General features: G+C 37.9%; 1 protein-coding gene across 4 annotated transcripts in view; it reads left to right on the top strand.

The window, feature by feature from the left end:
* The window catches only part of LOC108709943 (neurobeachin), a 444,274-nt gene that overhangs the window by 401,781 nt on the left and 14,602 nt on the right, over positions 1-27,891 (top strand). For all 4 annotated transcript variants that reach the window (XM_018250245.2, XM_018250244.2, XM_018250243.2 and 1 more), the window contains 7 exons: positions 1,985-2,137; positions 9,045-9,212; positions 16,108-16,197; positions 19,906-20,098; positions 20,733-20,804; positions 22,345-22,500; positions 23,047-23,217. In XM_018250245.2, the coding sequence (XP_018105734.1) occupies positions 1,985-2,137; positions 9,045-9,212; positions 16,108-16,197; positions 19,906-20,098; positions 20,733-20,804; positions 22,345-22,500; positions 23,047-23,217 (1,003 nt within the window). The remainder of the gene's footprint in view (positions 1-1,984; positions 2,138-9,044; positions 9,213-16,107; positions 16,198-19,905; positions 20,099-20,732; positions 20,805-22,344; positions 22,501-23,046; positions 23,218-27,891) is intronic.

Below are 27,891 nucleotides of genomic sequence, written 5' to 3'. Positions count from 1 at the left end.
GACCGCAACGTCATCTCTACCAGGAACACATTAGATTCTAGTGCGCATGCGCAGGGCACTGCTGCTAACTATTGCGCATGCGTGTGCCCTATTCTGAGTGATTTTCGGACTGCAAACTGGGTATGATTTTACATACATGTTTAAACTTTTTTTTAAATCGATTGCAGCCCTTATATTGGGGAAGAAACTAATGAGGGAATGTTTGCTGTTAAAGATATGTTCTGTTCATTGGCAACACATAGAGCTGAAGTTTATTTTTGCCTTTCCTTCTCCTTTAACTGAGGTAGCTAGGCCAACTCCCAAGGTTAATTATACAAAAAAAAAGTGTTTTGTTTCTTATGTTGATCATCTTTACTCTTCTCTATTACACCCATGAATACATGCATCCAAAACTCTGCAAGCAGTGCAGGTTGTGGTGTAAGATGTTCATTGATTTTTATTGAGAGAGTGAATCTGCAACCAAACCCACCCTAAATCCTGGGGGGGGGGGTTGCCATTTATGCATGACTTGATAGTGATCACTGATGAAGTGTGGAAGCTGAATTAATCATGTTAAGTTCTGCAAGCTACTTAGAGAAGGTCTAAAATGATCTAGATATCCTCATACCACTCTCAATATTTAGTAGTAAGTGTTGTATAATCCAGAGGATGGAACTGTCTGTGGACTCCACATCTTACATACTGTGTACCACTGATAAAAAGGCGGCCATGGCATTCGATCTTATAGTCCACCCAAAATGAAATTCACACTTTCATATGAATCTGTGGACCTACTGTATCAGGAGTGGAGTGAGCTACAGTATATAACACCTTTTTAAGACGATTTGATTTCCTCCTCCCAAACATGAGACTTGAAAGCCTGCTTAAAATGGGACAGTTATTGTAGCTGAAATCCCAGTTATTCAGGAATTTTCCTCTTGATTCTCATTCATCATCGTTGAAGACTAAATATTCATTTTGTATGGACGAATGTTCTCAATTTTTGACAATATGGAAGTGTGCTTAGTTATCAGTGTCACGGTCTATGGTGGATTTCTGCTGTTGGCCTTGTCTTTCCAACTGCTATCTCCTTCAGCAAAACTATTGAACTTTATTTCTCTAAAACATATTTACTATATGTTATTGATAGTTGTGCATTGCTTAGATAACCGAGTCTGTTTGTGTGTGTAGTTACTGTTTAGGAATAATCAACACAAAGCTGTATGTAGAGAAACAGATTGCTAAATGGGGTTAGTGAAGAGTAACTTGGTTATTTCAGAAACTGTACATACATTTTTAATGTATTATATTTAGTCTCTAAGTCTCTTATTTTCATTAAACAGAGATTATATATTTGCAGTACTCCCCCTTTAAGTAAAACATTAGTGTCTGTTAAAAGCCATTGTTCTTTTATTATTGGTTAGACAATGTAGGGCTCAGGCATTTGTGGTAGTTGCACATGTTCATCTTTTCTCTATATAACATTCTATTTGGTTCCACAAGTTTTGAGATTCACTGTTTCATAGACTTTTTTTTTATTTTTATTCCAATTAAAAATTGTCTGGCCAGCCTAGCTAAAATCATAAAATAACACATAGTAAATATAAGGATTGCAAGGAAAATTCTTAAATTTTCAAGGACCAAATCTTGGCCGAATCCCAAACAAAAACCTGGATTCGGTGCATCCCTACCAGTTATTCTTACTTTTATCCTGTATATTTCTTTTAAGGTCTTATATACTATATAGCTTCCAATACAGCATCGTGCTTTCTTATGAAATTTACCCCTAACAGACATTTATATTCCAAACTCGAGGTCTTTAGAACCAAATGTAAATAATTAAGCAAAAAAGCACACCAAAATAGAAAATGCAGAACAATTAAAAATTGTTTTTACAAGATGTTGGATTTCAGAAATAAAAAGTCTGTGTTACATTTATTTACAACAATGATGTTAAGTATTTAAAAATATTTTTATAATTAAACATGTAAATGTTTCATTGCAGGAGTTAATTCCAGAGTTCTACTACCTGCCAGAGATGTTTGTCAACAGCAACGGGTATAATTTTGGCATTCGAGATGACAGTGTGGTAGTGAATGATGTTGACCTGCCACCATGGGCCAAGAACCCAGAAGACTTTGTCCGGATCAACAGAATGGTAAGACTTTTATTGTTCTGCCTTTTTGTGTGGTTTAGACCTTAATTGTCCAGAACATAGTTGAGCAACCCGTAGTCCTTCACTATCTGTCAGTTGAATTAAATATTAAATATTCTTTAGGGGTTTTTTACAGTGAGAGCTGTGAAGATGTGGAATTCTCTCCCTGAATCAGTGGTACAGGCTGATACATTAGATAGCTTTAAGAAGGGGTTGGAAAAGCAAGTGAGGGAATACAGGGTTATGGGAGATAGCTCATAGTACAAGTTTGATCCAGGAACTGGTCCAATCTTGGAGTCAAGAGGAAATGATTCCCCTCTAAGGCAAATTGCAAAAAGTTTTAGAAGTGGTTTTTGCCTTCCTTTGGACCAACTAGCAATTAGGCAGGTTATATTTAGACTTAAAATTTTTAACTTGATGGACGTGTGTCGTTTTTCAACCTAATTTACTATGTACGTATGTATGTATGTATAACTTTATTTGTAAAGCGCTGTTAAAGAGCTGCAGCGCTGTACAGTGCATAAAAGTACAATATATATAAAAGTATACATGGGGGAGACAAATCACATAATAAATATATATAGAATCATAGGACAAAGAGCTTGTGTACAGTGGGAAGGAGGTCCCTGCCCCGTAGAGCTTACAGTCTAGTGGATGGAAGGCTAACACACTGGTACAAATTGGAGATAAAAAAGTGCACAAGGTAAGGCATAGTCAGTAGGGACAGGACTAGGCTAATGTTTTAGAACAGGCTCTTAGTTTTTTCTTGAAGATATTAAGAGAGGATTCCTTACGGAATGTATGTATGTGGATATAAGGAGGTCAATAACAGCTAGAAAGATGCACATTGTCAATGCCGTTGCTCACCAATTTAAGATTATATTATAATTTGCTTTAAAGCAGTTCTGTTTTGACTCTCGTGTATCCTTCAACCCTTCCTTGACTCTCTGTTAAATAGAGCATCAAACCTTTACATTATTCTATATCGCCTTATAAGAATGTTGTATTATTGACCTCTTGAATTTCCAGTTATATATCTAAATTAAAACATATCTGAAAGATGAACTTGCTTTGGTTAAAAGGTTTCTTGAATCCTTAAATATTGAGGCATTTCTATTCCAGAGTGGATGCAGTTATATTCTGGCAGAATTAGCATAATGAACTGTTATTTAAGAGGAACAAAGGCCACTCTTGAAGCTTAGCAGCACGCCAGTGTATACTGTGATCTGGGGGACAATATCCTTGATATTTTAAATAATCAATTTCTACATCAGAGAACATTGCTCTGGCTTGAATTTTGCTCAGAAAACAACATGCCGATTGCAGACTTACTCATGCAACATTAATAAAGCTTTGTGTTCAATGCTAACGTGGTTATGGTGTGACCTCAGTGATGTCACGGAGGACAGAAGCAGTAAGTAGTCCCTGATAACATTACCCTAATGCTAGGTTCATCAATCATAATCTACCAGCAGAAAGAAAGCTTTCACAGATGCACATCTGCAGCCTTGCCCACTCTCTCGGTCCCTACAGTATTGAAGCCGAAAATAGCTCAGACACACAAAGGCAAATGTCTGTTTTACAAAAACAATAGCGTTCTTTAAACAGGAAATTGAAAGGGAGAGCTGCTCTACACAAATGATATTTAAATGACACTACAACTTAAGTGCTGCCCTAGAACATCATTCCTGTATACTCGATAAATGAATTTAGAACAAAAGTGACTTGGGCAGTTAATGCAGCGTTCTGCTTATTGTCTTAACATCATGAAATAAGATTTTCAAGCTATGAATGTTATAGTTGCTAAGAACATGTAAAGCGTGATTGTGATTTATAAAAACAAGTATTTCTCTCATGGCCGGAATTAAGCTGCTTCTTAGTATAAATATGGGATCTATTACCTGGAAGCCTGTTAACTAGAAAGTTCTTAAATACAGAAGTGTCATTTTCAGTAGTAATGGGTGGATCTGATCCGTTTCGCTGAAAATTCGCGAGATGGCGGAAAATTCATCAAGTGCACACAACAATTTTTTTCACCCATTGTAGTCGTCCTTTTATTTTTGGGGTGAAACCTGGCGAATATTTTCACTCGTTTCTAATTTTCAATATTGTCCAATGATTAATTCTTAACATAAGCTGTCCATACACTTGAGTCGAGGTTGTTAAACGTGAAGATCATTTCAAATTTAGACACCCGCGTGCTGGGTCCAATTGAGCTGCTCCAAACTTTTTTCCCGTGGGCCAATGATCTGATAATACTGCGAGCCTTTGTAGATCACATCAACACACCTATGTGGCCAATGGCCAACAGGATTTCCAGCTGGATCACACAAATCGTAAATATATGGAACCTGTTTTTCAGAATATTTGGGTCCTGGGGTTTTCCAGATAAGGGATCTTCCTGTAATCTGGATCTTCATAAGTCTACTAGAAGATAATTTAAACGTGAAATAACATTGTTAAGTTCAGTAATTATTAATTGTATCTAAGTTGGGTTTATCTCTTTTTATTGATCATAAACAACAGATTACATTACAGTAAGTTATTTGTCAGTACCAATTCAACAATTAAGCTGTGTAGTTAAGTAAACATGGTGATGTCATAATATGTGAGATGTTATACTAACCATTGTCTAAATAAAAACAATGTAAATTACAACACCGTAAATGCAAATAAAATCAAGGTATAACAAACCTGAAATAAGATTAAAGTTTAAAGTTTGAATAGAATTAGAACTTAAAATTAAAATTAACGTTTAAAGACTAAAATGAAAATGAAAATATCTCTGCTCGAATTCTATTTAAAGTAATAATGAATTCACAGTTACTACACTCTCAGTATGAATGTGTTGGCTAATATGCTTATATTACAAAAGAAAGGAATTCTCCCCAGAATCAATAAAATTTAAAATAAACCTTTTCTTATTGGCCTTTATTGTTCTAAGATAAATGGACCATATACCTTTAAAACGTTGCCTTAATTTCTGGTTCCCTGATATTTTAGTTGGGATCAAGTACAGATAAAATTTAAATCATTTTTAAAATTTAGAATTATTTTATTAAAACGGCATATATATGAGATGGCCATTCTGCGATGATGGCCAATTTGTGGCGTTTCGCCCAAAAATTTGCGAATTTCCTGCGAAACTCACGAAACCGCGAAAAATTCTTGTTTTTTACGCCAGTGTCCGGTTTTTGGACGCCGGCGCACATTTGGCAGCGAAAATGCGCCAGCCTCCATTTTTTTTTGGAAGCCGGTGAATTTTTGTGGCGGTTTCGCAAATTTATTTGCCGGTGGTGAATCTCCGCGAATTCACGCCTGGTGAATAAATTTGCCCATCACTACCTTTCTGTAATTCGACGTTTCTGGATAACTGGTTTCCGGAGTAGGAATCCCATGCCTGTAGTTTGTACTTCATGTTAACTGAACTAGTGTAAACCCATGTCAATGGCAAAACATTCTACTGATATTTTAATGCAAACCATACAGATACCTGGCAGATACCTGGCAGAATAGTATTTTCATAGATTCTCATTTTCTTAAATATAATTGCTCAAAACCATTCTGTTCATATTTGCAAAGTCTTTGAGCACTGGATAAAATCATCATGCAGATCTAGGTATTGTTTTTAACCTTTTATTTTTGGGAGAAGGTGCAAAGTAATATCAATTGATCCTTTGTATTTGCTAAACAATTTTTATGGGAATTTCTTTGATCATCTCAGACAGGACAAGACAACTGTTAATAAAAAAGGTGAAATAAATGTGGTGAAACATATCTGTCATTCATATTACTGATCCCTGAAATCACATTACAGGGTGGTTTTAATGAACCACAAGTAGGATTGATATCTGTAGTCTCAAGGGTTTTTAAAAATGCCTGCGGATCTACTGTTTGACGCTGTGATTGAATGTGTCCAAAATCATTAAAATCTAAGCAACATGAAGGGCAAATGCCAACATGCAATTAAAGTTAGAGGCAAGGGCTGCTTTGGTGGATGTTTTTTTCTAAAACTCTGTCTGTTCTAATCCAGTTACAAATTGTTTGCTTTCTGGACAACTTTTGAAACAATTTGAATTATTTACTTGGGATTATAGTTTCTATTTGTAGAAGAGGATAAATGAAAATGCAACAGGAGTGCAAAATCCTCCTCGCTATTAAAGCATAAAAAAAGAGGAGAGATGAGTTGACTGCATACGCATATAAGGACCCCTTATACAGGTCCCAAGCATTCTGTATAATAGATCCCATACCTATACCTGAAAATTGACATACCTTGTATTATACTGATCATATCATGCCCAAGAGCATACATAGAACAATGCGGTACAAGTCATACTGTAATCAACCCTCTAGCTCTACCAAATTGTTTTTTTGTTTTTCAAAACGGCTGAAATCTCCCACCCAACTAGTGCTACAGCGAATGCAGAACTGTCCGTTGGAAAGTTCATGGTTAAATTGAAAATAACTTTGAAGAAGGAGTTACATGAATGCATAGATTCTACATGTTTTGGATTCTTATGACATATATATTTTAGTTGGTTATCCACCAGCAAAGCATTGCATAGAGAAAGAGGCCGAAGGTATCACCACTGCATTGGGACCCTATTGAGGGGCCCCAGATACAAGACATTTCCCATTCACCACTGGAGATGCTCTCTATGTATGGGATGAACGGATGTTTTAAATCATATGGAAAGTAGAGAGGCGGAAATAGCTGACGAAGGAAAAAATAAAATAATTCAGCCTCCTCTAGCCACCAAGAAACCCTGCTCTTTAATGTGCATAATTAGATAATGCTAGAGCTTTTTCAGGCTTGTATAAATCATTCAGACTATACTAGATAAAGAGCAAGAATCTCTGCATATATTATTATAGCAGCTTTATGCTGACACCAGTTATGCTTTATATATACCCTAGTGCAGTGATCCCCAACCAGTGTCACATGAGCAACATGTTGCTCTCCAACCCCTTGGATGTTGCTCTCAGTGGCCTCAAAGCAGGTGCTTATTTTTGAATTCCAGAGAGGCAAGTTTTAGTTGTATAAAAACCAGGTGCACAGCCAAACAGAGACTCAATGTAGGTTGACAATCCAAATATCGGCTACTAAATGGCCAATCTCAGCACTCCAGGAACATTTTACATGCTAGTGTTGCTCTCCAACTCCTTTTACTTCTGAATGTTGCTCACGGGTTCTAAAGGTTGGGGATCCCTGCCCTAGTGTATCAAAGCAGTGTATCTTGATTTGTGTCAGAGATATAGTTTCTGTAAGGCTACCTTTTACTTTACCTTTTTTCTGTGTTAGAGAACAGTAACATCAGACTTCAAGGTCTAAAGGACAGGGAGTAAAAAGCGACACAAGCTTTTGAAGGGTCAGAGATATTGACTGAATTATATGGGTTAGTAGCACCACTTTTATTATAGGACAATATATACCTTGCAGTGTAGATATTAGAAGTCACTAAGAATCCCAAAGGTTTCCAAACAGTGGAAATGGTGCCCCCTAGGAAATCACCGAATTGTGGCTTAAAGGAGAAGGAAAGTCGTCTTGCACTTGTGCCAAATGTTAGGCCCCCAAGTAAATGTATTGACTTACCTGAAAATCCAGGCCGGTGCTCCTATCAGCAGAAAACTGCACCAGCCCAGGGTTATACCAGCGAGCACCACGAAACGCTTCTCTTCCGGCTTCTTTCTTCATGCGGCTGTGCATGCGCATTAAAGTTAAAAGCCAACTGTAACTAAAAAGTCAGCTTTTTCATTCTATTGCGCATGTGTCTGTCCCGGGAAATTTGAAGAAAGAAGAAGCCGGAAGAGAATTGTTCTGTGATGCTCCAGGCCGGTGCAGTTTTCTGCTGATAGGTGCACTGGCCCGGGATTTCAGGTAAGTCAATACATTCACTTGGGGGTGCCTAACTTTTGGCATCCCCAAGTGCTAATTGACTTTTCTCCTTTAAAGGAGAAGGAAAGGTTAAAACTAAGTAAGCCTTTTTAGAAAGGTCCATCTAAATATACCAGTAAACCCCCAAAGTAGTGCAGTCCCCTGTCAAAAGAAACACTGCATTTCTTTCCTTCTATTGTGTACACATGGGCTTCTGTATCAGACTTCCTGCCTTCAGCTTAAACCTCATTGCCCTGGGCAAGAGCATGCTCAGTTTGCTCCTCTTCCCCCGCCCCCTCCCTCCTCTGCTGTAATCTGAGCCCAGAGCAGGGAGAGACTCAGGCAGGAAGTGATGTCACACCATGTTAATACTGCAGCTCTTATCCTAAACAAAGAGAGTTTCTAGAGCTATTTACTCAGGTATGGTAAAACATTCTACAGAATAAATATAGCATTCTAGCTTGCACTATTGCAGCTAATCTATTGACAATAAAATGCCTCTGTAGCTTTCCTTCTCCTTTAAGGAAAGGTGAGTCAGCCTTAGGCCCATATTTAAACATTTATAGTGCACTAGATATTCTTAGATACAGTATATAGCTGATTTAGCAATGTCTGTATACTTGTTAAACACAGGCCCTGACCAACTTTGAACCTCAAATAAAGGAAGTTCAAGCAAAAAATGTCTGAGCACCACTCTATTATAAGACTATATTTTACAGGTTATTTGTCTCTATGTTGATGTATATATGTAATTTATTTATATTGCAGTGTTGCATAAACTTGCTGCACAAGATAAATATAACGTTATTAGATTGTTCTATGCCAAATGGGAAAATGAGTCACACAAAATAAAAAAAATAAATCTCATATATATTACAGTTGTTATACCTGAATAAAACGTGTCTCTTGGCTCATAGCTCTGCCTCTGAGAAGGCAATAAGGTGCAAATTAAATGCCATGTGAAGTATTTATAAGTTGTCAAAGAGTTGCATGTATGCAGATGTTCATTTAACTTGATTCTCTGTCTTTCAGGCTCTTGAAAGTGAATTTGTATCTTGTCAACTGCATCAGTGGATTGATCTCATTTTTGGCTACAAGCAGCGAGGCCCAGAAGCAGTGCGAGCCCTAAATGTCTTTCACTATCTTACGTATGAAGGCTCTGTAAACTTGGACAGTGTCACTGATCCTGTGCTACGTGAGGTATGTGTGTTACAGAACAGTCTTCTGGTTCACTGCACTCTCTTGATGACTTGATAGCCTTACCTTGCCTGCTGCAGAAACTACAGGGGTTTATAGACTAGAAACATGGAAATTGTGACATAAAGGAACCTTCTTGCCTGCAATGTATGCCTGGTTTCTTACCTGCTGTAAAAAGAAAAAGGCCATCAATTTTAAAGCTGTGTTCAGGTACTACAACCCCTAGAATTCTACTGGGGGCTCTGGAAGTTACAATTGAGTTTAATATCATATATAGGTTTTACCTCATTCTAAGTCATGATTTCTGGTTACTTTAAGGGGCTGATTCACTAAGGGTCGAATATCGATGGTTAATCAATCCTCGATATTCGAACAGGAATTGAAATCCTTCGACTTCGAATATCGAAGTCGAAGGATTTAGCGCAAATACTGCGATCGTACGATCGAAGGATTATTCCTTTGATCGAACGATTAAATCCTTCGAATCGAACGATTCGAAGGATTTTAATCCAACGATCGAAGGAATATCCTTCGATCAAAAAAAATTAGGAAAGCCTATGGGGACCTTCCCCATAGGCTAACATTGACTTCGGTAGCTTTTAGCTGCCGAAGTAGGGGGTCGAAGTTTTTTTTAAAGAGACAGTACTTCGACTATCGAATGGTCGAATAGTCGAACGATTTTTAGTTCGAATCCTTCGATTCGAATTTGAAGGTCGAAGTAGCCCATTCGATGGTCGAAGTAGCCCAAAAAATACTTCGAAATTCGAAGTTTTTTTTACTTCGAATCCTTCACTCGAATTTAGTGAATCTGCCCCTTAATGTCACTAAAATCTTTCAGCACGAAGGTGGAAGGTTTAAAAATATAGTAGAAAGTAAAGAAAAAAGTGCAACAGCTGTTACACGAGTTCTTCTTTTTGGATGTGGGAGATACACTTGCCTTCCTTCATTCCCCAAGATATACCATCTGGTGTATGTAAAATAAATCATAATTTATACATTGCAAGGCTGCGGGCTTGTTACTTCTCTACTTTATGGACGTCATGTGAAAGTGTTTCTCCACTGACATGGAAATATGTGAAGCAAGGATTTTTTTTTATTGCAAGCATTTGGGTACTTTGCTACTACACACAACCCCTTGATGTTCCTCTTTATTAATGTAGTTATCAAGTCATTACATAAGAGTTTATTGTTCCATGATTTGTTTTAAAGCCTTGTGTTTCAGGCCTTTTGTTTTCCACTAGAATTCTTTTTCACTTTAAATCTGTGTTTGACTTAGATGCCACTAGTCCACCAGAACTCAACTAATATCCTAGTCTCTTTACTTTGCAAATTCTATTTAGCCTCCCATACAGAAATAGTAAATGATCACAAAATAGGCCACATAGTTAGAAGCAGGAAGGCCCACTACACTTGGGCCCACTAGGAGTTTTTTTTAGTGGTGGGCCAGTCCAATACTACCTAAAATAGTGAAGTATTCCTTGACTTGACTTGACTTGAAATCAGAAGTTCTAAAACATATAGCTGTACATGAATGAAATGTTCCTCACTAAAAAATGCCCTTTCTATATAGTATATTATATATTCCATATATTAGAAGCATATGATCTTTTGTCCAATGTGTGATAAATGCACACTGATGTCACTTGGTGCCAAAATTTAGGAATTCCCATCCGACACAATCCAATGGAACATAATGTTAATGCACACACTGGAATTCTTAGCGGCCTGAAGCTTTTAAGGATTATTTCCCATGCAGTGAAGGTGGGGATAGTAAAGTAAGAAGTCCCTTGTAAACATATAATGGAATGTCGGGTTTAGTTAAATATAGCAATAAATCGAAGTAATATAGCTGACATTTGTATTAAATTTGAAGCATCTCTCCAGTGAAACAAACCTGCAGCCGAAGCAATTGTGTACAAAAGCCACGACAAGACTGGGAAGTATTCTTGGGATGTGTCAAAAAAGGAGATAATGGCATTGGTTGACTTCACAATATTGTCAGGGTCAGAGGATGAGCAGATGGAAGGCAGATTAGGTTTTGGTGGGTGTTAGGCTCAAAGTAAATGGAATCTTTTTAACTGCAGTAAATTGTAGGGATTGTTTTGTCAGTATAAAGTTAAAATAACAGAGTGATATGTCTCTTGGTTGTCAGCATTGCAGGATTGCAGCTATAATTGTGTCCTTTCTCCTGCTATATTTATATTGGTGACACTTTTTATGTCACTTGAGTTTCTTTGTGCAGGTGTGTAGGAAGAACCCGTCTCAGGTTTAATGAAACACGCATGCAGAAACAAATGTGAACACATGCTTGAGGGTATTGATTCAGTCCTGCTTGACAGGCGAAATCATGGCTGCAGCACTAAGCACTGCAATTATAGCATTAAAATATCACAAGGTCAAAGGAACAAATCATATTCTTCCTTGTGTCAGATTAAAAATTGACACTCTTTGACAGCATGGGATCTCTGGCTGGGAAAACGATGACAGTTTAACTCTCTTGTAGTTGTAAAGCTGTAATTTATAATGAACTTTACAGTGACTGTCTTCTCCTGTGGTGAAACATGACAGAACACTCTGGATACAAAGGCTGGATATCTTCCTAATATGTAAACATCGATTGTGCCAGGTATTAAGATATTGCTCAGAGTAGTCTTATTCTGTAATAATCCCATCTCATCCGCTGACGACATTCATTGTAGTTTGTAAATAATGAAGTTTTAGCCCATTACAAGCTTAGTTTCTCCAAAGACGTAATGTATTCATTATGTATTAAGGCAACCCTCAAAAGGACATTAACACTAAGGGGCCCATTCATTAAGTTCGAGTGAAGGAATAGAAGAAAAAAAACTTTGAATTTCGAAGTGTTTTTTTGGCTACTTCGAGCATCGAATGGGCTACTTCGACCTTCTACTACGACCTCGACTTCGAATCGAAGGATTCAAACTAAAAATCGTTTGACTATTCGACCATTCGATAGTCGAAGTACTGTCTCTTTAAGAAAAAACTCCGACCCCCTAGTTCGCCACCTAAAAGCTACCGAACTCAATGTTAGCCTATGGGAAAGGTCCCCATAGGCTTGCCTAACTTTTTTTGGTCGATAATCCTTCGATCGTTGGATTAAAATCCTTCGAATCGTTCGATTCGAAGGATTTAATCGTTAGATCGAACGATTATTCCTTCGGTCTTCGATTGAAGTATTTGCGCAAAATCCTTTGACTTCAATATTCGAAGTCGAAGGATTTTCATTCCCCAGTCGAATATCGAGGGTTAATTAACCCTCGATATTCGACCCTTGATGAATTTGCCCCTAATTGAAGGCTAAGGTTTAGCACTTGTCTACCCAAAGAAAGAAATAGGTGGATCCTTGAAAGTTGCCTGATTCTTTGGCCATGAAGAGGTTGAGCAGCTATTTTGTTCTGGTGTTTATGGATATAGAATACTAGCTATATCTCTGTATTCACTGCCTGGCACCCTGTGGAACTGGTTCCAATGACAAGTCTCCTGTTACAAGAGATCTTGTGGGTAATTGTTATCTTTCTGCCCTGCCTTTGCGTAAGCAAATTCTAAACACTTGATTATGCATTTTGTTTTCAGGGGAAATCAGAACTGCTTTCTTTGCATTGCTGTGCTAATTGCGTAGAAAGTTTTATTGAGTTCAATATTTAATTAATATAAGAGATATAAGAGGTATCTATGCCTGGCTAAACATATAAGACCAACATCAGCTTTTGCTGGACACTAGGGGAGAATTTCAAATTTATATGAATTTTCTTTATCTCTAAAAAATTAGAAAAATGTACTCGAAAAAACTCGAAAGGCCAACATTCAGTCGAATAGGAATGACCCGAAAATTTGAATCAAATTCAAATCGAGTTTTCCTCTGAAAAAAAAAAACTTGAATATCAGGAGGGCAATTAACTAGGGATGGGCGAATTTACCCCGTTTCACTTTGCCAATTAAAGTCTATGGGCGACAACTTTTTTTTGACGTGTGGCGAATTGTTTTTGACATTCGTCATTTTTTTTTCTCCCATTGGGCGTAATTTTTTTTTCTCCCATTGGGCGTCATTTTTTTTTCTCCCATTGGGCGTCATTTTTTTTCTCCCATATGGGGTAATTTCCGTGGCGAAATGCTACAAAAAAAATTTGCTCATCCCTACTATTAACATCTCCAAATGATTGACTTCTACATGAACTTGGCAGATTCTAGGTGACGAATATTCTAATTGAAACTGTTTTCAGGGTCGAGCTGTGATAAATCTCAAATTCAAATTTGTGAGTTTTGACCAAAAAAAAATTTGAAAATTCGAATTTACCATTCGAACCTTAGTAAGTCTCCCCCTAGGAATGGGTATGTAGGACTTTAAATTGTGCTGTTTCCAGTCCAGAAGACCTAAGTCACAGTTAAAATAGATGTATATAAAGATGACTAGTAACCTGTAGCATTTTTAAAGTTAAAAAAAAAGGCTGCCCATCTACAGCAGTAGTTCCCAAACTGGGCTGCTAGAGCAGTAGCAATGGGAGCTGAAAGCTAGTTGGTATAATACTTTCCTCTACTAGATAAATCTGAAAGCCCACCTTAAAGGGGTGGGTCACCTTTAAGTTAACACACAGGGGCCCATTTACTTAGCTCGAGTGAAGGAACAGAATAAAAAAAAACTTTGAATTTCGAAGTTTTTTTTTGGCTACTTCGACCATCGAATTGGCTACTTCGACCTTCGATTACGACTTTGACTAAAAAATCGTTCGACTATTCGACCATTCGATAGTCAAAGTACTGTCTCTTTTAAAAAAAACTTCGACCCCCTACTTCGCCACCTAATTAAAACCTACCGAAGTGCAATGTTTTTTTAGTCTAAGAAAAATCGTTCGATCGATGGATTAAAATCGTTCTAATCGATTTTTCGATTTTTCGATATTTGCGCTAAATCCTTCGACTTCGATATTCGAAGTCGAAGGATTTACATTCGGCAGTCGAATATCAAGGGTTAATTAACCCTCGATATTCGGCCCTATGTAAATCTGCCCCTTAGTATTTTGCCTTATTGTAAGCAATTTTTCAGTTTTGTCTTCTTTTTTTTATAGTCTTTGAATTATTTTCCTTCTCACTCTTTCAAACGGGGTGTCTGACCCCATCTAGAAACAAATGCTCTGTAAGGCTACATATTTATTTTTATTGCTGCTTTTTATTACTCATCTTGCTATTCAGGCCTTCTTCTATTCATAATCCAATCTCTTATTCAATACACCGCATGGTTGCTAGGGTCATTTGTAGGGATGCACAGAATCCACTATTTTTGATTCGGCCGAACCCCTGAATCCTTTGCGAAAGATTCAGCCGAATACCGAACTGAATCTGGATCCTAATTTGCATATGTAAATTAGGGGTGGGAAGGGGAAAGCATTTTTTACTTCCTTGTTTTCTGACAAAAAGTCACAGAATTTACCTCCCTGCCCCTAATTTGCATATGCAAATTCGGATTCGGTTCGGCCGGGCAGAAGGATTCGGCCGAATCATGCTGAAAAAGGCCGAATCCTGGCCAAATCTCGAACCGAAGCCTCGATTCGGTGCCTCCCTAGTAATTTGGACCGTACCAACCACAATGTTGATATTGCAAACTGGAGAGCTGCTGAATAAAAAGCTAAATAACCTAAAATCACAAACAATAAAAAATGAAAACCAATTACATGTTGTTTCAGAATACCGCTCTCTACATCATACTAAAAGTAATTTAAAGGTGAACAATCCCTTTAAAGGTAATTTAGGTCCAGATTAGGGTGAAACCCCAATTGTCTCCTAGGTATTCCTACAACTATGGCTAAATGAGAGAGACACCAATGTTGCCTAAATACTGTATATAACACTGTTGTGAGCCAAGGGATGCCTTCAGCAAAGGCTGGTCCTTTATTCTCTGAGAAAAGTCTGAAAACCACACATGGAAAGAACTTAGCTGGCCCTTGGTAATGACTGGGATTCAGAATATGTTAACAGTAGTGATGGGCGAATTTATTTGACAGGCATGAATTTCCGCATTTCGTCTCATGCAAACTTTTTTGTGAAACTGATGCAAAAATTCGCTGCTAAAAAAATTTGCTGCGCATGTAAAAATTGTCACGCAGTAAAATTATTTTGACGCCCATTGACTTTAATGCATTTGGACAAAAAAAAATCGCACGTGTAAAAATTGTCATGCGCATAAAAATTATTTAATGCATTTGGACAAAAAAGTTGCAAGTGTAAAATTTTTTGCTCATCAAAATTATTTTGACGCCCATTGACTTCAGTGTGATCTGCAAATTTTTTCGGAGTTTTGCGAGAAACAAAACGCCACCAATTCGCCCATCACTAGTTTGCCATTTATTGAAACCTATAGTCACACATCCCTGTTCCTGAAATTCATTTTATATCAGACTCTGTATGTTATTGTGAAACTGTGCTTCTATTTTCTCCTATTAACAAGAGTATTTTTCCCATTTCTGAAGATCCCAGAGGCATACTTTATTAGAGATCCCCGCACTTTTCTCCTGACTAGGGATTTTATAAAGGTATCTGCGTATGCAGTGTAGAAGATAATAACCTATACATGTATGTCATGTGAGAGACTGAGAGATCCTCCAGTCTTTAACTGCATGTCATCACAGGTTAACATTCTTACATATAATGTGCATCCTGTAGTGTGAGTGGTTATTAAACGTAAGCATGTTTGAGAAAGGAAAAACAAAGCTTGTCTACAAAAATACTAACACTTGGATGAGTCTGCAGCCTGGGAGAAGAGCACCCGGTGAATTTCCTGGACTTATTCATGGCTGACTTGGGATGTGCTTGCATTGTCAAATAGTGTGTTGACCTATCTCTTTGATGCATATTGATTATGACAATCACTCTTCTCTCCCTGCAGGCCATGGAGGCACAGATATACAATTTTGGACAGACGCCATCTCAGTTGCTTATCGAGCCACATCCACCCCGAAGCTCAGCGATGCACCTGGTGAGAGATAGATCTGCTTATTGGAAAAGGCATTTCTATATATAAATTCTCATCTGCTCCCGGATCTTATATTTGCTCTTATAACGGGATATTTAAAAGACTGTATTGTTTCAACATTGGGAGTAAAAGGATTCTGGATTGTTATAGATATTTAAACAACAGCTCGGTTGGAAATTCCTGTTGAAATAATTATCTAAATTCATTACATAATTACAAATCTTTTTAAGTTAAAGGGATACTGTCATGGGAAAACATGTTTTTTTCAAAACACATCAGTTAATAGTGCTGCTCCAGCAGAATTCTGCAATGAAATCCATCTTTCAAAAGAGCATACAGATTTTTTTATATTCAATTTTGAAATCTGACATGGGGCTAGACATATTGTCAGTTTCCCAGCTGCCCCCAGTCATTTGACTTGTGCTCTCATAAACTTCAGTCACTCTTTACTGCTGTACTGCAAGTTGGAGTGATATCACCCCTCCCCCAGCAGCCTAACAACAGAACAATGGGAAGGTAACGAGATAGCAGCTCCCTAGCACAAGATAACAACTGCCTGGTAGATATAAGAACAGCACTCAATAGTAAAAGCCAAGTCCCACTGAGATTCAGTTACATTAAAGGGATACTGTCATGGGAAAAAAACATTTTTCCAAAATGAATCAGTTAATAGTGCTGCTCCAGCAGAATTCTGCACTGGAATCCATTTCTCAAAAGAGCAAACAGATTTTTTTATATTCAATTTTGAAATCTGACATGGGGCTAGACATTTTGTCAATTTCCCAGCTGCCCCTGGTCATGTGACTTGTGCCTGCACTTTAGGAGAGAAATGCTTTCTGGCAGGCTGCTGTTTTTCCTTCTCAATGTAACTGAATGTGTCTCAGTGGGACATGGGTTTTTACTATTGAGTGTTGTTCTTAGATCTACCAGGCAGTTGTTATCTTGTGTTAGGGAGCTGTTATCTGGTTACCTTCCCATTGTTCTTTTGTTTGGCTGCTGGGGGGGGGGAAGGGAGGGGGTGATATCACTCCAACTTGCAGTACAGCAGTAAAGAGTGATTGAAGTTTATCAGAGCACAAGTCACATGAGTTGGGGCAGCTGGGAAATTGTCTAGCCCCATGTCAGATTTCAAAATGAAATATAAAAAAATCTGTTTGCTCTTTTGAGAATTGGATTTCAGTGCAGAATTTTGCTGGAGCAGCACTTTTAACTAATGCGTTTTGAAAAAAACATGTTTTCCCATGAAAGGATCCCTAAATGGTTTCCCTACACTGCAGCAGGGTTGCATGGCACTGGGATTGTCCCATTCCAGCAACCGGCAAACAATGTAAAAATTAACAATTAGTACGATTTTTCGACACAGAAATGTTCCCTAGTGTTAGCAAAAAATATAGTTACAGTGATCACAAAGTGCTTTGAAAACTTTTAACACTAAATCTGTTTTGTTAATAGTAAAGGTATCATTTTAGCTACAGGTGATTTGAGCTACAGTGAAACTTTGATTTCCCGATTTTTATAATTTTTATTTGTGGTCCTGCCAATTTATAATGCTTTTCAGTGGGTACATTTCCTTGATTTAAGTAATGTTTTCCCAGATTTTACATCAAATTTTTGTCCTGATGTTCCCAAAAATTTTTTTTCTTTTATTAATGTTATTATTTGTGAAATAAACAGTAACCAGATGTATATTTTGCCACGGTTCTGCCTGTAAATTGTCAATTGCAATGAGTCTGCCCCTTATACAGTCCTGCACCAATCACTTATTGCTTTAGGTTGTGTATGTGACTGACAAAGAGTCTTGCACATGCCCCCATAGTGTAACATTAACACTATTATTAATACAGTAAATATTGTATCTCAAAGTAAAACTGACTCCTATACTTATATATAGCTTTCAGTACTTGAAGAAAAATAAACTTTAGCACTTTTCCCTGATTTTACATTTTCATGGATTTTACATAATTTTTTCCTGGTCCCTTGAAAATCGTAAAATAGGAGTTGTACTTTATTTGCTTCTCTGTTGTGTTATACAACAGTCTTGGCAAGTCCCCTGCAGGGCCAATTTTACCATATAGGTATCCATGAGCCTGTGCCTAGGGTGGCAGTATTTTGGATAGTGGCTTTCTAGTGCCTATATGGTAAGTAAAAAATCCAACCATCCTGCAGCTGGATACTTGTGGCTAAATCCGGTGGCAAAGCTACTGGTCTCTGCCTGGTCAATGGCACTTACGCTGCCTTTTAATTACAGGCACAGGTGTATTGAGGCTAGACGCAAAAAAAAATAAAAATAACTGGTTAATAGAATACAGGACTTGACTTTAGTACAACTGCACCAAAGATCAATAACAAGAAGCAAAATTGCTGCAACTGTTACTTGAAAGTTGATAGAGACTAATGAAACCTAATTTAGCCGGATTTCAGCAAATTAATCACAGCCCTAATGTTTCTTCATTCTACAAGCAATGGCATTTTGTGTCGATGCAGAATCACTGATCACGCTGTGACTCTTCCTTTATGATATGGATCACTGGAATCTCACGTAAAAGTCAATTCATTTGCATGGAATATAAAATATTGTCAAGATTTTTTTCATTGTTGTCAGGACTTATTTAAGGAGAAGGAAAGGCATCGTACACTTGGGGGTGCCAAATGTTAGGCACCCCCAAATGATTGTATTTACTTACCTGAAACCCTGGGCCTGTGTTCATATCAGCAGGAAACTGCACCGGCCCAGGGTTATACCAGTGAGCACCATGGAGCGATCCTCTTCCAGCGTCTTCTTTCTTCAAATTTCCCAGGGCAAAGCCATGCACAGTTGAACGAAATAGGCGACTTTTTAGTTAAAGTTTGGCTTTTTGGTCTACTGCACATGCTCAGCCACGCAAAGAAGGCGAAAGACAGAAGAGGATCGCTCCGTGGTGCTCACTGGTATAACCCAGGGCCGGTGCAGTTTTCTGCTGATAGGAGCACTGGCCCAGGATTTCAGGTAAGTCTATACAATCACTTGGGGGTGCCTAACATTTAGCAACCCCAAGCAGGCGGCCCGAGGGTAAGGGGGGCCGGCCACGCCACACTTACTTGATCAGCCGGGCCCCCCATCTTTGTGAGAGCTGCTGACTTCAGGAAGTCATGGACGCTTAAGGGGCCCTGGCCACCAATTTTCTTATAATGTGGGGGGGGACCCTGGCCACCAATTTTGGGCACCGTTTTTTTTTTCTCATGTCGGGTCCTAGCCACGAATATTTTTTAATGGGGGGGCCCTGGCCACAAATGTTTTTTTATGGGGGGCCCTGAGCACCAATATCTTTTTATTTTTTATTAACATGTGGGAACCCTAGCCACCAATATTTTTTTGTTTTTTTTTACTGTGTGGTGGGGGGCGGACTTGTGGGGTGTGAAAGGCGGACCTGTAGACGGGGCTTGCGGTGGGCGCAGCCCAGGGGGCCCAGGAAATATTGTCGTATGGGGCCCTGAAATTTCTGATGGCTGTCCTGCCCCCAAGTGTACAATGCCTTTCCTTCTACTTTATAGCTTTATATTCCATTATTCCCTCATCCTGATGTTGCCTGTTCACTCTGGCACCACACAAGCTAATGTTTTATTTTGCTTACAGGTCTATACAATTCTACAGTAGTAGACATTCTTAATGACATTTTAACTAGATTTGCTTTCCATAACCATATTATGCTTTCTTTTTCTTTTACTCTCCAGTGTTTCCTACCACAGAGTCCTCTTATGTTTAAAGATCAGATGCAACAAGATGTCATAATGGTGCTGAAATTTCCATCCAACTCTCCAGTCACGCATGTTGCAGCCAACACCCTTCCTCACCTTACTGTCCCCGCAGTAGTCACCGTGACCTGCAGCAGACTATTTGCCGTAAATAGATGGCACAATACTGTTGGTAAGTACAGGATTTTCTGTCCAAATCCAATGGACGTGTGAATGTATACTCATAGGTGTTGACGGTATCTGCATGGCATTCATTATCATCGTAATCCATAGACGTAAAGGTCAGTAGAATGTAAACCAGTCTCTGAACTCTTGTCATTGGTTGCATTGAATACATATAAATGACAACAGAAGACATGCTGTGTTTATTCAATAATTAAAGAGGGTCTTCATGAATTTAATTATTTGAAACCTGCAGGAGTTTTTGCAGGTCTACACTAATTTAATAAAAAAATAAATGTGGTCATCTCTTCTTTAACACTACTACATCATTTCATTTTGGAACAAATTCTTTTAATAATTCAATACATTTTGATAAATATATATATATGGTTGAGCTTATGTGCTAACAAATGCATACACACAATGAATACAGCACTTTGACCTCAGACAGATTGCTGCATAAAAAAGATCCCCCATTGGGTATCATATAACATGCAATCATTTTTCAATATTTAAAATGTTTTGGGTTGTTTTTATCAAGAACGAATATCTAGTGGTTACTTATCATACATAGATAAAGTAATAGCATATAACAAAAATCATTGCACCTGTGAAGATTTTTAGCATCTTGCCATTGTTTATAGGCTTGAGAGGTGCACCAGGCTACTCTTTGGATCAAGCACATCATCTGCCCATTGAAATGGATTCATTGATTGGTAAGTACGGATAGCACAATTGCTATGTAGTGACTGGGATGTGGCACATCATTAATTCCCTGGCGCCTAAGACAAGTACTGGACACTGCACATAGTCAGTTTGGCAGGCAATTTTGCATGGTTTGTGAGCAAATAATCTGTGGATCAACATATGGAGAGTTTAGTAACTGCAGAACCTTATGAACTGCTGTCAGTTATTCAATAAATCTGTCTTCCTTGACTTGAGATGAAGTCACATGAGGCACATTTCCTCCTACACAGAGGACATGCACCCCAAATGGAAATAATAGCCACCTGGGGCATGGAACAAGCCAAATGTAAGTCGAAAGTACCTATTATGCATCTGTTTACTAAGACCACCAGACATCTGGTGTTGAAGACTAGAATGTTGCACATTATGTTGGCGTTTTAAAAATACTAGGGATGCACATTCAGGATTCGGCCATTTTCAGCAGGATTCAGATTCGGCCGAATCCTTCTGCCCGGCCGAACCAAATCAGAATCCTAATTTGCATATGCAAATTAGGGGTGGGGAGGGAAATCACATGACTTTTTGTCACAAAACGAAGAAGTAAAATTTTTTTCCCCTTCCCTACCCTAATTTGTATATGCAAATTAGGGTTCGGTTCGGTATTTGGCCGAATCTTTCGCAAAGGATTTGGGGGTTTGGCTGAATCCAAAATAGTGGATTCGGGGCATCCCTAAAAACACATGTTAATAATGTTGCTTGCCACATCCAAAATAGCCTCTATTTATTAAAAATGCAGTAATACAACAAGAATCCCAACTTTAGCGCTGGATTATAGGAATATGTCCCTTTAACTGTATATACTATTAAGGGGTTATTTACTAAACTCTGAATGCCAAAAACCTAAAAAAATCATGTTTTTTAGTGGGTAACAAAACACAAATTTTTGGGGATTTTTATACCACGAGGATGGAAAAAGTCAGAATCCAAAAAACCAGCATCTCAGACCTGCCGAAATTGTATATAAGTCAGTGGGATAAGTCCCAAAAATATTTTGATCTGTGCTGGGTTTCATGCAATAATCCAAAAATTTCCTGGTTTTCAGACAAAAATCAGAAAAAATTTGCATGATTCGTTTTTTTTCAAGTTTTTCTCAGGTTTTTTCCCGCAAACAAAATTTTCGGGAAAACTTTTGTTAATAAAATCGGAGTTAAATGGGCCTCCCCGAGTTGCTATATACTTGCTTGTCGGTTTCCGATTGGTTTAATTTGCCCATCCATATTTTAATGAGCTTTCCTGAAAAGAGAGAGATTGTCAGCTGATTTCATAGCAAACCACCATACTCGTTTAGTTTTGAAAGTGCCACACTTGTCTCCAACACACTAATAGATCTTCATATGATCTGGCTCATCCAGTTTGCTTGGATTGCACGAAATATATTGTAATTAAAGTACAGTACAGGCTGACCTATGGTTAATGAAGGTTGTAATTCACAAAAACTAAAATATTAGACATTTTGTATGCCTATTTTACGTAAATATAAAAGTCTTTATTCATTTTTCTTCTTTGCAGCCAACAACTCTGGGGTCAACAAGCGCCAAATTACAGACCTTGTGGATCAGAGCATACAAATTAATGCACATTGCTTTGTGGTTACTGCTGATAATCGCTACATTCTTGTCTGTGGCTTCTGGGACAAAAGTTTCCGGGTATATTCAACCGAGACAGGTAATGTTGCAAATTTTTCATTTCTCTAGTAACATTTTACCTGGGAATGGCCAGCAGCATTACATATTTCAGTTCTGCTCCTTCCAAGAAGTAGAAGCCATTCTGTCGCTACCTGACATTTCTGAACATGTCTTGTTTCTTTACCAATGATGATAAACAGACAAACATGCAATGGGAAACAGAACCTCCTAATTGAAATAAGAGAACCATGCAGAACCTCAATTAAAATATCCGTAGATTTTTCTTCCTTGAATTTCTAGGGGTTGAAATGGTTGAAGAGTAAGTAACTAGTTGTTCCCAGTCCAGCATCCAATAGACTCCTAGCAAAGTACTGCAGGTAGAATAATGTAAACCAAGCTCTGATGATTTTCTGTAGGTATCTGCACTGTGGGAAATTTCCCTATTAATAAATGAATTTTCCTTATTTTCAGCTTGCATATGTACAAAGGAATCTGAATTGTGTTTTAGACATTATATGAATAAGAATTAAAATGTATATCGTCTTACATCTTAGAAGCTATAAAAAAAGAATCTGTTGTTTTGCAGGAAAATTAACTCAGATTGTATTCGGACATTGGGATGTTGTTACTTGCCTGGCAAGATCAGAGTCTTACATTGGGGGTGACTGCTATATTGTTTCGGGGTCACGGGATGCTACTCTCCTTCTCTGGTACTGGAGTGGAAGGCATCATATCATCGGAGACAACCCAAATAACAGTAAGTGCTAGAGAGGAAACAAAGAAAGGTCTTGTTTTCATTTGTGTAATACTATGGCAGTAAAATATCCCTGTGGGTCTTTTTAATATTACAAATGTAAAGGGGGAAGTATATCACACAAGAAATATGTTGTGCTCCACATAGAATGAAAGGACAATGAAACCCCTATGACCCTGTTTGAAATATTGTCCACCCTTCCACCTCTTAACCACATCAATAGCTGCTCCAGATGCTGCTGCTTTTGCCTGAACTGCTCTTTGAACAAATAGCAGCACATCAGGGTTAGCAGCTACTGTATGTCTGGCTGCATTACATCCACTTCCAGAGCCGTAACTAGCCGTAGGCAGCTGCCTGGGGCATAATTATAAAAAAATACTGTGTACTCTCTATCCTCCTGCCTGCCCTGGGCAAGCAAAGGTGGTCTGGACTGCTCTGCAATTGGGGGGACGGTTAGGATGCTGGAGAAGTGGATACATTTGCAGATGTTCCCTGGTTGCGGGTGGGCTGGTGGTTGAGAGTTAGGTGGTAATGAGCGGCATGCTTCAGCAATACCTACCCACCTAGTTCCGTCTCTGCCTATCTGCCCATGTGTGGGGGCTCCTGACGGGTCCTCCCTATCAATATCAAGCCAAAAATCGCCCAGATATCGATTGGTCAAGTTTGATTTTCTGTACGATCCAGGACTGCATTGGCTAGTTGATGTGGTCCTGCGACCTGTCGGAGCCCATTCAGGCCCGAACGTTCGGATTCATCCAATATCGTCCAGCCATTAGTGGGCATATTGGGTTTAGTGTATGGCCACCTTTAGGCAGAAAGTGATGTCACAGCAAGCTAATATGGCAGCTGCCTTCCTAAACAAACAAAGACAGTGTCTACAGTTGTTTACTCTGGTATGGCAAAGCATTCTACAGAATAAATATAGCGTTCTAGATTGCACTGTTGTGGCTAATCTATTGACAATAAACTGCCTTGGTAGCTTTCCTTCTCCTTCAAGTGTAGCTGCACAAAGATTTGAGTATATAATATCATCATGCCATCTCTAGTAAAGAACATTTATGGTATCAAAGACAAAAATAATTGTTGATTTTGCAGTGAAGTGTAAAAGCCAATTAGTTGGTGTCATTAGAATTTGTATATTACAAATAAAATACTGATGATACACTCGCTAAAAATAAAATCAGAAGCTGTCACCCGGTGGTGCAAATAATATACTGAAAAGGTAAAACAGGAGAAAAAACAAGTTTCTCTAATTAACTGGCTCACGTGCTAGGCCTTAGTGCATCCAATTATTTTCTTTTAAGAATTTTTTTTTTTTTCATTTCAGCATTGAGCGTTATTTTAACCTGTCACATGCTTAATTCAATGATAATTGATTTTAAAAATGATAATTATAAACTGTATACCTGTACATTTGTAATCATATGTATTTATAAGGCTAGTATAGTATAATATTTTTATTATCTCAATAGAATAAGGTTTTTTTTTGTTGCGTTTCATACACTTCCCTTACTGTGGCCCTTTGTGTAGGCTGCTGCTTTGATGCTGGTTACGAATTAATTTATAACACCATAATGCTTATCATGTTCCCTTGCCAGAAGAGGGCTAATTGAACAAATGACTATGATAAGTATATGTATTAAAATATTCTAATTGGATCAGTATGAAGAACTTATGATTTGTTATAGTTGTGATAGTGACTTTTTCTCTCAATTAATTTTATCTTCCTTTATTATTCTAGCGTTACTGTAGATAACCACAAATTTACCATTTTCTCCAGTTTATCCCATATATTTATGCATTACTAAAAAGTGTCCTGATAACTGGTAATCAATTGGGTCAGTAATTTCCCAGTATGGGACCCACATTTGCACAGACTTGTTAGCTGTAGGGTGAATGCTTATTTACTCCCCAAGATATTTTTGAAGGCCATTAAGGTTGATGTGTGGTGGGCATAGAATTACCATCAAAGCTAATCCTAGATCCATAGTCAACTGCTTACCCATACACAACCAAACCTTCTAGCACGGCTTTTCCTTACACGTCCCATCCAGACGTTTAATACAACTAGAACATTCTTGAAGTAGGAAGAAGCCCAGGTAGAAATCCCTGCAAAGTTAGATCCATAGCACATAAGCCTTTTCATATATATATATATAGTTTACCCATTTTAATAGATAAAAAAAAATATCCATAACAAATAGGTTTATTGTATATCCTTTCCATTATATTTGTGAAAAGGGTTAGTAAACAACCTTAAGTATTTGGAGCCATGATCCACAGTCAGACTGAAGACCTAGCAGAATACCTGATATTTTTACCCAGTTAAAATGTTCTCTATAATTCATGCTCAATCACATTGTTTTTCTTGTAGTGCAGCTTTTAATATCTGTTGGCTTACACGCCGTGTGATTGTATTAACAGTCTATGAAGATGAATTGGTTTGTAAATGAATATTGACTTTTTGGGTTGCCTCAGTAGGTAACTCCAAGATCAATAAACATTGGCATTTAAGCCAACATAAGTCATCTGTTAAGGGACTGTGGGGGAAATGACCTGGACAGCTGAGTAGATGTCTCTTGGGTGCAAGTCGTGAAGGAGTTTCTAACCTGCCGTTAGGCTGCAAGCCATATGCCCAAGTAGGTATTGTTAGAGTACTCTGTGTTATGGCATATATTTCTTAGTCTTCTTAATTACTAAAAACTCCAAATTCAAATTGCATGGATGCCCAAAACTGAAATACACTGACCAAATAAGGGGTCAACTTAGCATATAAACTGGATTAACAACTGAACACTCGCCATGCATTAAATAAATTTAAAACATTTTTAAAATTTCATCAAACTGGACTATTGAAATTTTCATCTGAGCCTTCAGGGATTGGATATCTGAGACTAGTGGATATAATATCCCATGGATTCAATCCATATTGAATGAACTGGAGCAATGGCGAATATTGCTACCTAAATCAGTTAGGAAACATTCTAAGTCTAACTTAATTTGATGTAAAATATTACTTGAGTTGGTAAATTCTAAACTCATGATGCATTGATCCCAAGTAAATCTGCCACCTTTGCCTTTATACATTTTAATCTTTTATCAAAATTATATTGAAAGCTTTTGCTAACAGTGCTTTCATACACTAACAAAATTTGGATTTCTGACTTTTTTGGGACCTTTACTTTGTAGTTCTTAATTTGTATAGAACAGGCAACTGTTTCCTTGTTGCTCACCAGTTATCCATGGCACCAGATATTCATGAGCCGTTTTATAACAGAATATTATACAACATTTTTTGTTAAACCACAAGGTTGGACAATCAACACAAAAATCCCTTAGAAGGTAAAGGTGGCCATTGACGTAACAATTACCATCTTTCTTGGAAAAGATCTTTCCTAGAAATACTACAAAAAATACTGAATCGTCAGATATACAGGTAGAGACAATCGATTCTATCTGTATCTTATGATTCAGCACTAACAATGGCTGATGTTTGGGCACCCAATCAAAATTTTCCTTCCAGCCCAATCGACGAGCCGACCGATATCCAAGTCTTCTGCCGATATCGGTCGGCTCTTTTCCCACTATACACACACCAAATATCATACGAAAATTTGTTTTGTACAAAATTATCTGTGCGTCTGTGGCCACCTTAATGTGCAGCTCCTGGGACCATTTCCAAGAGTTACTAGGGCAAAGGTAAACTGTTCCATCAGATAGTCAACTCACAGACATTATATAGTAGCACCTTTGTAGCTGTGGGTAATGTGAATATGTTGGTTTGCTTGTATTAAGGTTATGTTTTTGAATGTTGGAGATTATTTGTTTGGAAGCATTTGCCTATTGCAGTGCAGCCACTACTACATTTAGTCCTAGTGCCTCGTTTGAATCATTTAAGGAAGATGGAATGTGAAGAAATTTGGTAGGAAGGTGTTTAGGTGACACATTGGGATTCTTGATTATTATAGTCAGCAATAATTTTCCCCTGTGGCTGTGAGGAATAAAGGGCCAAACCTCCCACATATTGAAATCATTATTAAATCTTAGCACCCTACACTACAGCTACATCTCAAATGCACATAACTTTAAGCTATTGCTTCTTCTAAGAGGTCTGCTGCCAATGCAGTGCCCCTCTGTCTTTCATTCCATTCTAATGTCTGTATCATGAAAAACATAATTTTTTTAAGACTCCTACTGTATTATGTATAATAACGCAGGCATGCAATAAAAAGGAACCATGGTAGGATGATGGAGCAGAAAGGTACCATTATCACCTTGGCTTTGAGGGATATTTGAGCAGTTCTTGTATTCGCAAAATGAAGGACACTTGGGTACAGCCAGGTTTTATAGTGAGCTCATAAACCTAAAATAGGGTTGTGTGTGATAATTTCCCTTATTAGTTGCATTATGCACAGGGTTTGTGAAAAATGACCAGCCATTAAAAACTTTGCACGATAACACTCCTTATAGCGCTGATGATTCTCCTGACTGTGAAAAGTTTTGTGAATAAAACAACATTAGCAAGGGTTGAGTTTGCCTTAGGTCTGATAAATGCCAGCCAAGTAAAAGATAAACCGGTAAGATATTAACAAAACCTATTAAGAAAGGAGTTTGTATGTGTTGATTGTACAAGGGATGAGCCTTCCAAACATCATCCAACATGTGTCTGCCTGATAG

Source organism: Xenopus laevis, chromosome 2S, assembly GCF_017654675.1.
Source record: "Xenopus laevis strain J_2021 chromosome 2S, Xenopus_laevis_v10.1, whole genome shotgun sequence".
Classification (NCBI taxonomy): domain Eukaryota; kingdom Metazoa; phylum Chordata; class Amphibia; order Anura; family Pipidae; genus Xenopus; species Xenopus laevis.
Note: the sequence above shows the minus strand (reverse complement) of the source record. Positions and strands in the feature narration are given on the sequence as shown.